Here is a 15,832-nt window from a genome sequence, read left to right on the forward strand (position 1 = left end):
GCCTGCTGTGCTGACTGGCAGTTGCTCGTCGTGCTTCATTCTAGTCAGGTTCCCCTCACTGTGTGTTTCTATTTACGAGACTGCTTCTGTCAAGACGCCCTTCATCAGGACTGACTTCCTTCTTACGTGACCTGGAATCATTTGCTTGAACCCAGAGACCTCATTCTGCTTTCCCTGGACTGACTTTCCCAGGCCGACTAACTTGTCTATCATATACAGTAGCTACAACTTGCCAATGCTCGTCTGCCGCAAAGGTCAGATAGTAGAGACCGGTTAGAGCCTTCTGTTCAACAGTGCACACATTGATGGGCATTACATTTATTTGAGAAATCTGACACTCCGTCTGGGATTCCGTGTTTTGCAAGCCCACCGGCCATTCAGGCGTAAGTTGTCTCCCCGCTGGGCCTATGCGTCAGGGAATTACTTATTTTTAAGATGTTATTTAAACTAAAATGTGTTATTCAAGTATAAAACTCCTTTAAGGAATATAGGCTCTTACACACCAGGGGCCTGACAAATAAACGACACAAAAATGCGAAATATTCTATATGTAATATTATATAATATTATATGTTTAGGGCTTTTTTTGTGAAAGGTAAGATTGGAAGGAGTGGATCTGGTCTGCGCTGCCTTAGTCAAGGTTGAAAGGAGTAATAAAGTTTGCTGTCCTGGTTCAGTGTACGGAGTTGCTGTGCTATTGTTTCATAAATATAGGTGCAACTCAATCCGTTCCTCACAACCTGATTGGTTGGTACCTTTATTCGCGGTGCGAAAGCTCAGAAAAATCACCCTTGGTTGGAAATAAGTGACACTTTTTCTCAGAGTAATATCCACGTTGTGTGTGTGAAAGTACACGTGACAAAAACAATACCCCTAGCGAATAATTGAGGCCGTCTTCTTGGCTGTTTTGGATTGGTGACGTTATCTATAGACACGCCTCTGCATCCACTCTTAAACCGTTAGATTCAGTTTATCACTCCGCCTTAAGATTTATTACCGGTGACGGTTATTCTACTCATCATTGCATTTTGTATGAAAAGGTTGGGTGGGCCTCTCTAACATGTTAGGCATTGGTTTCTATTTATTTATAAAGCCCTTGATGGCAACTTGACATCAAATATCACCTCCTAATTAAATTGGTCCTGTAGTCATTATTTGACTCGTTCAAGTGATTGTCTAACGCTTTAAGTCTTGCGTGCGAACACTAAATTTGGGGGAAACTGCTTTTAGTGTTTTTGCTGCACACACTTGAAGCATATGTGTATTTATTATTTCTTAATTGTACTCTCGACATCATTAAAAAGGAGGGCATGCCCTCAATGATTCCTCGGGACTTAAATAAAGGTTTAGTGAATGAATCAACTACTGTAAAAAAAAAAAAAAAAAGACAACTAGGGTACCAGTAGAATTCAACAATTTGGGACTCTTGTCTTTTCTTCTGGCGTATAATACACAAGCTCCTGTTCTTTAAATGCCCCTTTAAATCAGGTTTCACTGCTTTTTCTTAAGGTATCACTAGAGCTAACTACTTGGCAAAAATTGAAGATTAACATCATATTTTTTTTGCTATAAAAGGTATATATATGCTACTTCTCCCTGTTCCTCCTCTCCTATTTTTCTTTATCATCCATTATCTACCATAGCATGGTCTTTGCTGTCAAATCCAATTAGCAACCTCATATTTTCAGTAAGTGGGGCCTGTTAGGTATCACTGCTTGTGAGAGTGTGTTGGTGTAATGACATTAATAGCACAAATATGCTTAGTTCAGCTAAGCATATTTGTTGGAAAAGTGCTACCACAGTAAACAAGCTTTTACACTGATGAAAATGCATGCTTTAGGTGGGATTTTGAGTACTCGATGGTCCGCCTACATTTTGACATGACAAATAGGCAGTGGGCAGCCTCCGGGTCTGAGAAGTGATTCCAATGCTGAAGTGCCTTAACCTTACATTCTTCCTAATAGCCAGCAGGGGGCGACTCCTCTGGTTGCAAAAAGAAGTCTGAATGTATAGAAGTCTATGAGAAAATGACCATACTTCTCACTTGATTTATTACCTCAGTAAACATGAGTTTATGGTCTCAATCACTAATTTCAAGTCTTCTTCAATACAGCATGATGTTCATTTAGTAAATTATGGTCCCATTTAGAGTCAAATAGACCATAAAGCAGGGGATGCTTGAGGGCTACCTTGTGATTGACAGGTCACTACCACGGCGTTGTCCGGTCTGGGTGCTGTCCGTGTTTTCTTCTTACAACTTTAACCCTTTCACAGTGTGTTTGCAGTTCATGAAAGTTAATTGCAACATTTTGGATGCCTAAAAATGTCTTATTTAGCGTTCGGTTGTACTTAGCTCCACCCTCTCGTGTCCCTTCTGGTTGCAAAAAAACAAGACGGCAACGGCCAAAATACTTTAGGCTTAAAAAAGGCCGTTCACAAACTAATGGGTGGAGTCATGGTGACTACGTCCACTTCTTCTCATATACAGATTATGGGTTTAGGTGGCAGACAAATAAGAAATACCCTGCAACATGATAATAGGTGAGAAATTACGGATTCTGTTTAATACACCATTCAACACTTGATTCTTGACTTGTTTATGCAAGTGTTTTCAACACTGTTTTGTAGAATAAAATGTTACCATTTTTTCTTAGGGCCACATCATTGCTATGATTGTAGAAGAAGAGGGTTTTAAATAAAAAAAACCTGCTATATCAACGTGTAAAGCAGTACTGCAGTGTGGGCAGTAACAGGACGGGCAGCTGTTGTCCTGCTGAGTGCTGACGCGTTGCTTTACACGACCTACCTGTACTTCATCTTTCATGGTCAAATCCGTTAGTGTCAGTCACTGATGTACATCTCCTTCTGAACTACAGTGGTTGAAAGCTGTGCATAGCACCTATGGAGCCTCTGGAGAATGGAGGTCAAAGGTCACCATGTTTCTTCTTATTAAGCTGTGTTCCCAAAGTGAGTGACTCATGTTGTCATGTCATCTGAGGATGGATCAGACCTTTGATGATAAAGCTTGACTCAGTGCTGAGGAGGTGTGTCTGTATGTCTGTGTGTGTCAGTGAAGGGAGGCAAAGTGCCTTTGAGCCTCCGTTATTGATGTGCTGATCACAGTGGGAGAAAGACTGGCATGAGAGAAAAGAGACATTGACTATTCTCATTTCATGAGTTTCAGAGCTGGCTAGAGGAACGATTTGAATAGTTTCCTGTCAGCTTATAACCTTGTCTAATTGATTAGACATTATAAGATGGACTGTCAGAAAATTATCAGTAGATGAGCTCCACTGAATATCCATGTGCAAGCAAGGGCTTACAATTGAGATTAACAGCATGCCCTGATGTGCTTTGCAGACTGTCTCTCATCTCTTTTGCACCGTCAGGTATGGGATGCTTTTGCTGATTGTGTGGTTTTGTCTTGGTAAGAGATAGTTTGCTTTGCAAAACTTTCCCTCCCGTAGCTTTTCAGTGCCCCGAGAACAGATTTGCCAAGCTAGATGAAATGTCAGAACTTTCAAACCAGCTATGCTGATGTGATGTTTAGAATTACACAAGGCAAGATTTTTATATATGAAGTTTAATCAGATTAATTCCAGATGCAGCGCTGCAATAGAGACGAGCATCTCTCGATATCCTGACAGTAGTGCGTGAGACAGGTAATCTGAAAAAAATCATGTGCCTCTGTGTCCTCTGGTGCTCCTAATGGCATCTGCAAGATTTCACAGACCGGAGGAAAACAACCAATCAGAGCCGAGCTGGAGCCTGCTGTCTCTGAGCAGCTGTCAATCACTCGTGAACTCCGTCCAAACGGTCAAACTAGGCAGCGCTGATCAAATATGAATCAATATTCTGTTACTGTAATGCCTATTTCTCACATCAAATGTTTTCAGAAACATCTTGTAGTGTACTGTTTAGCTGTGAAATGAGAAAGTTTGTGACGCGGCAGCCATGTTGTGATCAGTTGAGGAAATACCAAGCACCGCCCACCAGCCGGAACAAACTTTCTAATTTTACAGCTAAACAGTAAACTACAAGATGTTTCTGAAAACATTTGAGGAGAGAAATAGGCATTACAGTAACAGAATATTGATTCATATTTGATCAGCGCTGCCTAGTTTGACCGTTTGATCGGAGTTCGCGAGTGATTTACAGCTGCCTCCGTTGAGCAGCCAATAGGAACGCTCTCTCTCTCTGAAATGACCTGTGATTGTCCAAAGTCAAAAACTGTTTTCTATTGAGTTATATGATCTTATTACTCTTGGTCTTTTCTCTTCTTTTTGTCTAGCTTTCATGTGACCTTCCTGTTTGCTAAAATTAGATTCAACAAAATGTTTCAAGGCTGTTATTGATTGCCATAATTGACTTTGTTTATGCCCATGGAGAAGCTGCTGCGGATGGTTGGTTTTTCGCACTCTTACAAATAAAGCAACATTTTAGTAACGCCTGGGTTGAAAACCATTGAGGCAATTTTTACCTATTTCAAATTTCATTAAGTGTGCAACAGTATCAAACATCTTATATCCTTTCCCCCCCTCCTCACACACACTCAGACATTCTCACCCCTTCAGATTATGACAATCCTTGTTAGCACAAATGAAAAGATGAAATAAAGATGACTCCCGGTTGCTCTGGGTCATCATTATTCAGTGAGTAAGGTGCAGGATAAATCTGTGGTATTAAATATTGACCTGAAGCTGCAGGGGCCCTTCATTGATTTATTCTCCAGAATAATGCTCTCGCCCCAGAAAACTTCCTAACTTTTTCTTTGTCGCAGCCTATCCCCGTCGCTATTGATCCCTAAGATAAGTGCTTTTGAAAGTCACTTTATTGTCATGGTTGGAGGCATTATAAAACCACAATTTCTTTGATGAATTACTTCAAATCACCCTTTATAAATATTTATCAGTCAGCTAAATTTGTGCCAATGGAGCGAAGGAAGTGCTGATGTGCTCACAGTCCTGTAGGGATCCATCTCTCGCTGAGGCCATTTTCTCTCTCGCTGCTGGAACAATTTCAGGTTTTAACAAGTTTATACAGTAACAGTGCAACCAAGAGCAAACCTTCCTGTGTACAAGATATCGATTTGGGTTTTGGGCTCTTTGTGAAGCCTGTGTTTGTACTCTGGAGTTAACCCTCTGAGACCCACTTAGACTGGTTTTTATCTTTTCTAGGGGGAGACAGCAGGTCAACAGTACATACACATAGAAGTCACATAGAAGAGGTGTACATCATCTGAAAGCTGGGAACCTGAAGATTAATTTGAGATGCGGCTCAGCACTGTGTGTCAAGTTGTTCTAGTCACAAATCTGTAATAAACATGAATTAATTTATTAAAATAATTTGTAAAAGTGTATAAGGGCTACACTTTTATCTCATAAGCTGTTGCAGACATTTTTAGGTTGATACCACTAAATTGAACCATTTTTGAGAATTGATAAAAATGGTCAAAAATCCCTCCAAATAATCACATTAAGACACCAAGACCTTGAGGAACAGTATAGAAAAAGCCATGCTTTGATTTGGTTTCAATGATTTTATTTCTGCAAGAATGTTTTGGCGATTGGATGGCAAGCACCTCTGTTGTGGAAACTGCTCAGAACCCCCCTTATTGTCAATCTACCTAGGGAAGCCATCCATCCTCTGAATGCTCTAGGTCTTTAGTTTGTGGTTGTAAAGTTTCATCAGGCTGTGATTATCCTAAATGTCACAACAGGTCATTTTATACAGTGTGGTCATATTTAAAAGAATGGTCTCACTACAATGAAATGGCTACTATGGGGACTAACATCATCACACATGAATACAGTTGGGCTAATTGGATCCACAAGAATCTCAGCTGTCCAGTGATACCCAATTTATGTAATTCAAGACTGTTTAGGGACCCCAGTATGCAGAAATATTCAAACACACCATTTTAGTATAGGCGAAAATATCACCATTATACTGCATGTATATAACTGCATGTTTTTTGCCCCAAACTGCATGCGATTATCATAAAGTGGACATGTCTGTAGAGGGGAGACTCGTGGGTATCCATAGAACCCATTTTCGTTCACATATCTTGAGGTCAGAGGTCAAGGGACCCCTTTAGAAATGGCCATGCCCGTTTTTCCTTGCCAAAATTGGCCTAACTTCAGAGCGTTATTTATTCTGACAAACTAACATGACATGGTTGTTACAAATGGATTCCTTCGGTTTTCTAGTTTCATGTCATATCAGTACCTTTGAGCTCTAAAACTGAACCTGCTAAAGCCTTTGAAAGACAGTGAAGTCGGTTGGGAGGGTTCCAATTGTCCTTTTTGCTGTCCACTTAGAGTTTGAAAAATATAATTTCCAAATGAGCTGGCATGAAATGAGATGTAACTGATGAGCAACACCTATTTTTATATACTTAAGTGTCTGGACCAGGAACCAATAAATCAACATTTTCACTCAGAGCGGTGGTTCTTTATCAGAATTAGTTTCTGTGCATGGAGAGTATGTGTTTCCTTGCATCCTAATTCGGTATTATTGGACCAACACAGGCTTTTCTTGCATTCACTGCAATGCAATTAGCTGTTGCCTTGCTTATGTTTTGGAACGGCACGGCCTAAAGGACCGTTGTGACTACAATGAAATGTGCTGTGTCAGAACTGTGTGTGCGTTGAATGTTAATGAGTTGACAGCTCTTTCAATTTGTGCCAAACCTTCTGTCTGACAGGGTTTACAGACACTGGCACCTGTTTCTGCTCTCCATTTGGGCCTGCTTGAGCCTGCCTTTGCCCAGTGCTGCTTGAGTGGTTTGCTGGATGGCTATAAAAGCAAAACTTCCACCAGTGTTTTTTTCCTGTTTCATTGATGCTATTTTACACTATGCATGTGTAGAGAGGCACAACTGTTCTCCAGTAGGGCTTTAATCACTGTGTCGTACTATCAACTCAGCTTGGAGTTGCTGCAGTTGTAAACAATGATGATGATGATGATGATGATGATAATAGTCAATGAGTGTAATCACAGGGAAAAGCCAGTCAGTCAGTGTGATATGCGTTTCCCTCATTTCCATTCTGTGTGACGGTGGAATCTCCCAATAACTCTGCCGGGATAATTCCTCCACAAATGTCAGGGAAATGAAGCAGAGCGAGTCTGCTGCAGTGCTCTGCTATGAAACTGATAAAGGTCGGTCAACATGTGCAAATCCTGCTGCAGAATGCTTATCTCCTTAATGGCTCCCTGTGTCTGGATACTGAGCACAAACTGCTGTTATTAAGGCTTAATTAATTTTGCCTGCCAGGCCTGCGATGCTACAGGGTGCTTCTGGTAGTCCATGATATCTCTCTCTCTCTCTCTCTCCCTCTCTCTCTCTCCCCCTCTCTCCCTCTCTCCCTGTCACACATGGGTTGGGTGTCGTACACGCAGAAATGACTGTCATTTCAGAGTTCAGTATTGGTTCATGGCACCTCATTTAACCTCTCATGTGTTGCAGTCCTTCTTTGATTTGCTTTTCTCTTATTCTTTGGGTTTTTCAGAAGCATATCATCTGAGCATTAACAGCTCCCTGTTATTAATGAGACGTTCGTCACAGATAATTGAATTGGTCTGGAAATGAAGTCAGCAGCCCGACTAAAATAAATGATTTCCGTCGTGTTCTCTGGTGATTAGAAGAATTGCGCAACATTGATTTGTGTCTTGGCTACAGTGTGAGGCCAAATACAGGCTACTATAGGACATTTATTACACAAAACTCTTTCAAGAGATGAGTTGTAAGATAGAGTTGACTTGACATCACATTAATGGCAACTTATACATAAAAAAAATATTCACATTTAAGAAGCTGGAGTCTGTTTACTCTTTTTTATTAAGAAATTACTCAAACCAATTAATTGATTATCAAAATAGTTGGCAATTAATCCAATAATTGATTATCGTTGCAGCTCTACTGTATATATATATATACAGTATACAGGAGTGTGACCATAAAATAATTATTGAAGTTCTTAGTGGTTTATTACAATCAGTACATAATCAGTAAATGTGCCAATTAATAATTTTTAAAATCCTTTGTTAAATGTTGATTCTTCTTCTTCTTCTTTTTCGCTCTTACTGGCCGGTTCTTGGCTTTGAGTGATTCCTCCCACTTGTTGAGTTTTCAGACACCCCATTGATGCTGTGATGCTTATTACGAAGGGCCACATGGAGGGAGGCACGAGGCTCTTATTGCTCGTGTTCACGGCACTGAAAATAATTGCTTGCTATAAGAGCACCTGTTACTGTGCTTCCCTGTGGGTCGAAACTTTTAATTTAATTTTTAGTGTATCACAATGTGTGAATGTATTTAGAGAGGTGTCATTGAAGTAAACAGCTTCTAAATTGAATATGTGTGGGAACGGAATGAAACATAAGCTTGGGGCGAAACGGCAAATTGCTGCTTTTATAGCTCCCCAATCCTTGGTTGTCAGATTCAATATTTATACCACATGCCACAGTATGTTGGTACCACCTGCTCCTCTGGGCCGCATTCCTCAGGATTAGTGCCCATTCCCTCTAAGCAGAAGTCACAGGTCAATGTCACTGTTAAACCAGTGCTTCAAAAAGTAGACACCAACCACCATGAGGTGCCCTTGAAGAAGCTCAAGTGTTTTATCTGTTTTACAAGTTGCAATATGTTTCTAGATGCTGGTTTAAATACTCAACTAATTAGTATGGATTGTGGATGACTTGGCCTGTCAAAGGAGGTTATCATGCAGATCGAGAAAAAAGCTAAATTACCATCATGCCCTCTTGTTATTACTTTAGTTACAATGCTGCCACTCAGAGGATACCAGCGGTACGCCTGGGTGACAAACACTGAACCGATTTGAACAGAGTAAAAAAAGACGCTTTTCACAAGACTATAATGACTGAGGTGCAGTATGTCCACTTCAACAGCAGCTACATAACTTACTATTTCCTCGGAAGAGATGCTGTTTATCAGATTCTGGGAAAGAGGGGGTAACAGGTGGAGAGAGGGACGTAGAAAATGGAAAGGGAGGAGGATCTGATAAGCAGCTGAGGTATCCCCTGATGGGAGGGAGTTAGATCTCTACTATCCACCCAGCAAGCGTGGGGTGAAACTGTCAGACAGCACGCTTTGAGCAGGAAAAAACATAAAGAGCTCCCCCTCCCGCTCTCACCCTGCTGGCTCCACTTTACTCAGCTCTTTGCGGATGCCAGCTGCTATGAGAGACCCTCTATGCGTCTTCCTCCTGCCCTGATAATGCCAGGAGGATTTCCATGACCTGCGGCAGCACAGCGAGTCTAGCAGCTGATTCACTCTCACAGCAGGCGGGACCGTCTCCGCTGTGTGCATGATACAGCAGTGCATAGTAAGTATAGCAAACGGAAGCAGAGCGATCTGCGCTAGTAGTGTGGACAGGAGTTTTCTTTTTCTCCTAAAGGGAGACTGTAAGGTGTGATCTCATGTCTTTGATGTGTGTTGTGGAGCAGTTTGTAACTTTCTATTGGTGTGTGAGAGAGAAAGAGGCGTTCCTGACCCGGGTGCCCCCGCTGCCAAGACTTATCCGCTGTGTTGGACAGGGATTACTCTGAGCCTCTTGTTTTGCTGCAAAAAAAATTGGCGTGGCATGCCAGGGCTGAAGCGTGAACTCCAGTTGTTGCAGCATTGAGAGAGAGAGAGAGAGAGAGAGAGAGAGAGAGCGTGTTCTTATGGTTTGAGCTGCAGTACTACTGTTTCTGCACATTTCTTCAGAGAAGCTTTTGCTGAAATCAAAACTCAGGTTGCCGCTCTATTCTCAGGTTACTCACTATTCACAGTCAAGTTTGGCCACTTTACATAGTGGGGGTGTAAGAAAATATTGAGTATCGCGAAATTATGTTCTGTGATACTGTATTGATTCTCAAAAAACACTATTGATTTTTTATCAAGATTAACTCAGTCAACACTCAACAAAGAGATGCATCCTCTCAGTGTATGTGTCCTCTCAAAGTGGTGCTATGATGTTACAGGGACTGTGATACATGCAAATGCAGATCCTTTTCTGATCGCATAAAAAAGTAAACTTTTTTAAACTCAGATGCATTATGATGTTGTGTTCTTTATACTATGACAGTTTTCCTAAAATTAGATTAAAACAAAATCGCAATATATTGAATCGTATCCCCCGTATCATGATATGTATTGTATCGCCAGATTCTTGCCAATACACAGCCCTACTTTACATCAAACTAAACTCAGTTTATAGAAAGTCCTTAATTTGCTGATGTAAGGGTCCTTACATACGGATAAAGTTTGTGTTTTTACTTTGCATATGGTAGTTTATACCTTACAGCCACCTCTGTTATCAGCTAGGGTTGAACTCAGTCGTGTTTACATTGTGGTAACACTTCTACTGTACACGTAAACACTTGCTACATTAGGAAAAGCCCTCTTGAGCCTCTCCGCGTTTAGAAATGCCAGTCATTCTTTCTCCTCTTTATCTGGCCTGATGGAAGCACAAACTCTACTTGACCTGATGATGGTTGGTGTTTTGGGGCCCTCCAACATGCTGGTGATGAGAGGCAGCGCCTGTTTTTGGAATGAACATTTTATTTCCCTGAGTCTAACATAGAACTTCTCTCAGGATAAGTGTTGTACTGTGGCACAACATGTCTCTGCTGAGAAGGAAATATGTTGTTGATTCTTCCATCTTTTGGTCTGCTGAATTATTAATAATGGTCAGCGTACGCTACCAAAGAACACATATTTACAAAAACGCTTGTGCCTCACTGCTGTAGGTATCGCTATATGAGGCTACTTATGGTGGCAGTGTTTTTTTTTTACTTATTTGTTACATTACAGTACACGTGGCTGTAGTTTAAGAAAGTAGAGTAAAGGTTTTGTGATAAATTAGAGCATTGATTCTCAAAGTGGGGTCCGTGGCACTCTGTCAGAGGGTCATTAAAATAATTTGCTATAAATTATAAAATTGTGCTGTATCATTAAAAAGTACATGTCTACAGATGGGGACCATTTGCACCAATAAAACAAGCATATTGTGTCCATATCTCCCACCCACATTAGCTTTGGGCCAAAAGAAACTCTGATATGATTGTGACACACAGCAATAAGTTGAAGCACTTACTGAAAGTCAGCTTTAGACTCTTTCTACACTATGAAACAGGTGTGAAGTATTTAGGTTGAAAGGCTTTAGAATACAAATAGCTCCAATGGCATCTAAGAGTACAAATGGTAGTAAGCATTATGCTTAATTGGTGTTACGATTATGAGCGGGTCCTCGGAAAATATTCTCCCCTGTGAGGGGTCCCAAGCAAAAAGTTTTAAAACCCCTCAACTAGAGTGATATTTTTATTACGATCATACTTATTTTGAATTTGAATAAAAACTACACGTATGTATTTTTCATTAGATTTATTTACACATTAACAAATACATTTGGAGGATGAGATGTAAGTTATACCTTGGTATTACTTTGTCAATGTTTACACCATATCCTTAAGATGTTTTTGCCCTTAAGAAGCACAAGTTATTGATTAGATCTGCTGTGATTGTTAATGATTCAGAGCGCTCAAATCAATGTGCAAAGTGAAGATGAAATTCAGTGAACTAAATCATCTTTCAAAAAGAAGCAGAGGTGACTGCAAGGTGTTTTTTGTTTACCTCATATAATGTTTTATATGATGACAAACAATCCATGATTTATGTAGAGTCACTGCACACAGAATCATATTTGGGTAGATACTAGCTACTACTGGCTGGCTCTGATAACAAAGCTGTTTCTCCTCCAGTACATAATGTGGAAGGCAGTGTGTGCTATACAGCAGCTCCTCTGCAGCAGGAGTTCATTTTCTCCTTTGGGACAATATTGTCACAAGCGTTGATGGAAGCTAGTTTTCTGCAAACAAATGGACCTACTGTGCTGCAGTGTTTGTACTCCAACCGGGGATGCTGCAAATTCTGTGACAAATAGTTCAGAAGTAATGCGGCTAAAACAAAAGCCTCAAAGAATGCAGAATCCTAATTAACAAGGGATGCTGGTGCAGTGCTGTAGGAGCCCAGTGCAGCTCAGCAAATTATGAGTTGTTACCAGCAACAAGCCTGGCCAAGCCTCTGTATGTGTGTGTGTGTATGTATTATGTGCTGTTTTTACATGAATGTAATGATTGTTTATATTTGATGTTATGTTATTTGTGTGTGCAGAATCACTCAGCATTACTCCTGTTCAACACCCCCTCTGAACTTTTTCTGAAATGTCAACTCATAAATCTTTCCACCCCCCCCTCCCTTTGCTGCATGGTGATGCAGTGAGGCACCACTTTCTGTTTTGGATCTTTCTGCACCTTTTATAATACTGAAGTGTTGCAGTTGTCCTTCAGAGGATTCACACATTACTGCTGGATACATAGTCATTTCTTTACCCGTGGCACACTTTAAGTTAGGATAGTGTAAACATGTTTATCCTAGTTATCTCTTTATCTGTACCCATGTGTATGTGTATGTGTATGAAAAAGCAGCATACAGCAGCAGTATTTACTCTATGGTTTTATTGCACACTTGTATACAGTATTTCACAGCCTCTGTTGAAGAATAGTGTTGTGATTCTGCTGTAACAGATTGTGTATGATGGTGATGGGAAAAGATAAAAAAAGGGTTATGGGGAATGAAATACAACACTAGCAAAACGCCAGGCTTGAAAACACAACACTGCAGTTCAGTGTGTTATCACACACGGTCAATCTCTGCAGTTTTTCAGCGAGCCTGAATGGGACGAAGACGACAGCAAATACATTTATATCTGTAATCCTGATACTGCAACCTGATATCACGCCAAAGTGTGTAACTGACCCGCCTGTCCACCAGAGGATGGCGTATCCGTGTCACATTTTGCCTCTCGGAGGTGTGAATATTACATATGTGTATGAAGGTGCAGTACCAGCAGGGGGCAACAAAAACTATTAGTTAGGTTTAGGAAAAACATCCTGATAGGGCTTAAAATAAGTATGTAAACTAAGTAAAATACGTACGGAAACAATGTGACATAAGTACAGAAAACACGTCACAAACACCACTAACGTAGCTTACAAAACAAAACACTGGTCTCCTGGTTAAAAATCCTGTGTTTGTTGGACCCATCCACCTCCCCTCCCGCCCGCCATAAGCGGTCTTTCTTGCTTTTTATTAGGGCTGGCAAAGTTGATGTGATAATAACGCATTAACGCAAATTTGTTTAAAGCATTGACGCAACTTGCGAGTTTATGATTGTAGGGGGCTCAGTTTTAAAGCTGGAGAGAAGATATTGGTATCAAACTAGAAAACTTAAGGAATTCATTGGTACCAACCATGTCATACTAGCTTGTCAAGAAGGAGGTTAAATAACTCTCCAAACTTATGCTAAATTTTGGCAAGGAAAAACTGGCATGGCCATTTTCAAAGGGGTCGCTTGACCTGAAACTGGTTCTATGGGTACCCACGAGTCTCCCCTTCACAGACATGCCCACTTTATTATAATTACATGCAGTTTTGGAGCAAGTCATAATCAAGTCAGCACACTGACACACTGACAGCTGTTGTTGCCTGTTGGGCTGCAGTTTGCCATGTTATGATTTGAGCATATTTTTTTCAGCTAAATGCAGTACCTGTGAGGGTTTCTGGACAATATTTGTCATTGTTTTGTGTTTGTTAATTGATTTCCAATAATAAATATGCACATACATTTGTATAAAGCAAGCATATTTTGCCCACTCCCATGTTGATAAGAGTATTAAATACTTTACAAATCTCCATTTAAGGTACATTTTGAATTGATAAAAATGTGTGATTAATTTGCGATTAATCGTTACTAACTAGGGATAATCATGCGATTAATCGCTATTAAATATTTGAATCGATTGACAGCCCTACTTTTTATTCATCGTCACTAGCCCTGAGCATAGCATATTGACGCAGATGCATTTACATTGCAGTCAGTTCAGACTACACATGGTGTACAAATGACACACCACAGGCTGCATACTCAGACATATGGCTGTTTCCTCACTGGCTACACCTGAGTAGAGAAAACACACAGGCGTTTGCTGCTAGATATTAGTAGTAGTGCTGCTAGATTCTTCCATAACATTACACTGTATAATGTCTCTACAGAAAACAAGTCTCTGAAGCTCCACATTTTTATATGTGCATGTGCATACAAACTAAAATTGAAAATGTCCAAGATTCACTAAGGATCAGAAAGCCAGCAGGATCTCGAGGGCCGTGTCACAGTTTGAGGGGATGATGGATGGCAGTGCTGAGCACCAGTGGCAGCAGCCGGAGAACCAAACACCTTAAAGGCCCTCTGCCGTAGTGGGCTTTTCTGTAAATAATGAGAGAAGCTAAATGAAATAGAAAGCCAAACACAATGAATGATTGAAGCTTAACCAGCCTTGATGGTTAGATGATAAGGTCCGGCATCGGATAAATACATCTGTGATTAGAATCTCTTTTTGTATAAAGCATAAGAAACATTAAGTAGCTAAGATCAATTTGACTATGCGTCAATGTGTCATACAGTAGGGCTGTCATGGTGAAGGAAATTCTCCTGCGGTAATAAGGATTTTGCTCAACAGCGCAATATGCGGTATTATTGCCATTTTTTTGCAAATAGACAGAAACAAAGTTTTAAAACTAATTAAATACTTGTGTATTATTAAATGCAGAACACAGAAGGACAATGAGGCGCAGCGTTTTTTCAGCTGAGACGCTTTGGTTGTGGACCCGCCGGTCTGTGTGTATTAATTTCTCCTACATTATTGTTGTTGTTCAGCACTATTACCCTCCTCAATTGTGATTGGACGGCTCGGTAAAAAAGTGAGCGCAGTGTTTTACCCAAAGCTGACCATTTTTCATCTCTCGGTAATTGTAGTATAGTGTAAATATGAGGTGATCCCATTGCAAAGAATTCAAAAAAGAAAAAATGTGAACATAGTGGTTGTGGTGGTTGTTTGCCATCCCCTGCAGTCGGCTTGTCAATAGCACGGTATTGCAATATTGCGGTTATTGCGACAGCCCTATCATACAGTGTGTGTAGATACTAAATATTTTCTAGGATTTAGTTTTATTTTGTTGTAGAACTGCAAATGAAATAGCCCAAATCTTATCCTTTCCTAGTCACAAATAAATATACGATAGACAACAACAACAGTTAGGGCATAATATTTCACTCCTCTCGACACCAGCACCACAAGCCACTTGTCTGATTCTTATTCTGTCCTGTGACACTAACATGCATTTATGCTCTAGTTAAAGCAATGAATGGCCCCATCTAACTGTAATCAATAAAGCCTGGTGAGCTGGCTACGGGAGAGTGCTGAGCCCTACACTTTCTGTAAAAGAATATGTGGTTCCTGACCCGGCTGCTGCAGTGCTGCCATAGATTCCTGTTTTACAGGTTTTGTGGTTTTGTTGTAACCTCAACCAGCAGCTAAATAGAAGTATAGACGTGATCATGCAGCAGTATGAATAATGACTTGATACTAATGTTATTATTTTCTCCCTTGGTGTTGTTTTCTCTCCATCCTCCCTCTTTTCAATCTCTATCTGTTCTGCAGCCACAACCAGAGGGCTGCATCGTTTCGGCACCCTGTGACCGGGCAGATATCCCCAGAAAACACAGAATACACACTACAAGACAGGTGAGTCGTCGTTTTTTTTTATTTCCATGGAATGATGCATATCCTGCATGCTTAAAGGTACAGATAGGTTGGTTCAAGGTCATGCTTTGGGAGTCCAGAAATAGACCAGGAAATAGCCTGTCACCCTCCCTGATGAAGCATGTCACGAGGAGGGGGAGTTGTCTATTGTCTAAAGCAAAAACAG

At 40.6% G+C, this 15,832-nt stretch overlaps 1 protein-coding gene across 8 annotated transcripts in view; it reads left to right on the forward strand.

Moving 5' to 3' along the window:
• plekha7b (pleckstrin homology domain containing, family A member 7b) overlaps window positions 1-15,832 on the forward strand; it is a 101,367-nt gene that overhangs the window by 39,266 nt on the left and 46,269 nt on the right. For all 8 annotated transcript variants that reach the window (XM_037759635.1, XM_037759658.1, XM_037759644.1 and 5 more), the window contains one exon: window positions 15,565-15,648. In XM_037759635.1, coding sequence (XP_037615563.1) covers window positions 15,565-15,648 — 84 coding nt within the window. The remainder of the gene's footprint in view (window positions 1-15,564; window positions 15,649-15,832) is intronic.

This window comes from Sebastes umbrosus, chromosome 2 (assembly GCF_015220745.1).
Source record: "Sebastes umbrosus isolate fSebUmb1 chromosome 2, fSebUmb1.pri, whole genome shotgun sequence".
Taxonomy (NCBI): domain Eukaryota; kingdom Metazoa; phylum Chordata; class Actinopteri; order Perciformes; family Sebastidae; genus Sebastes; species Sebastes umbrosus.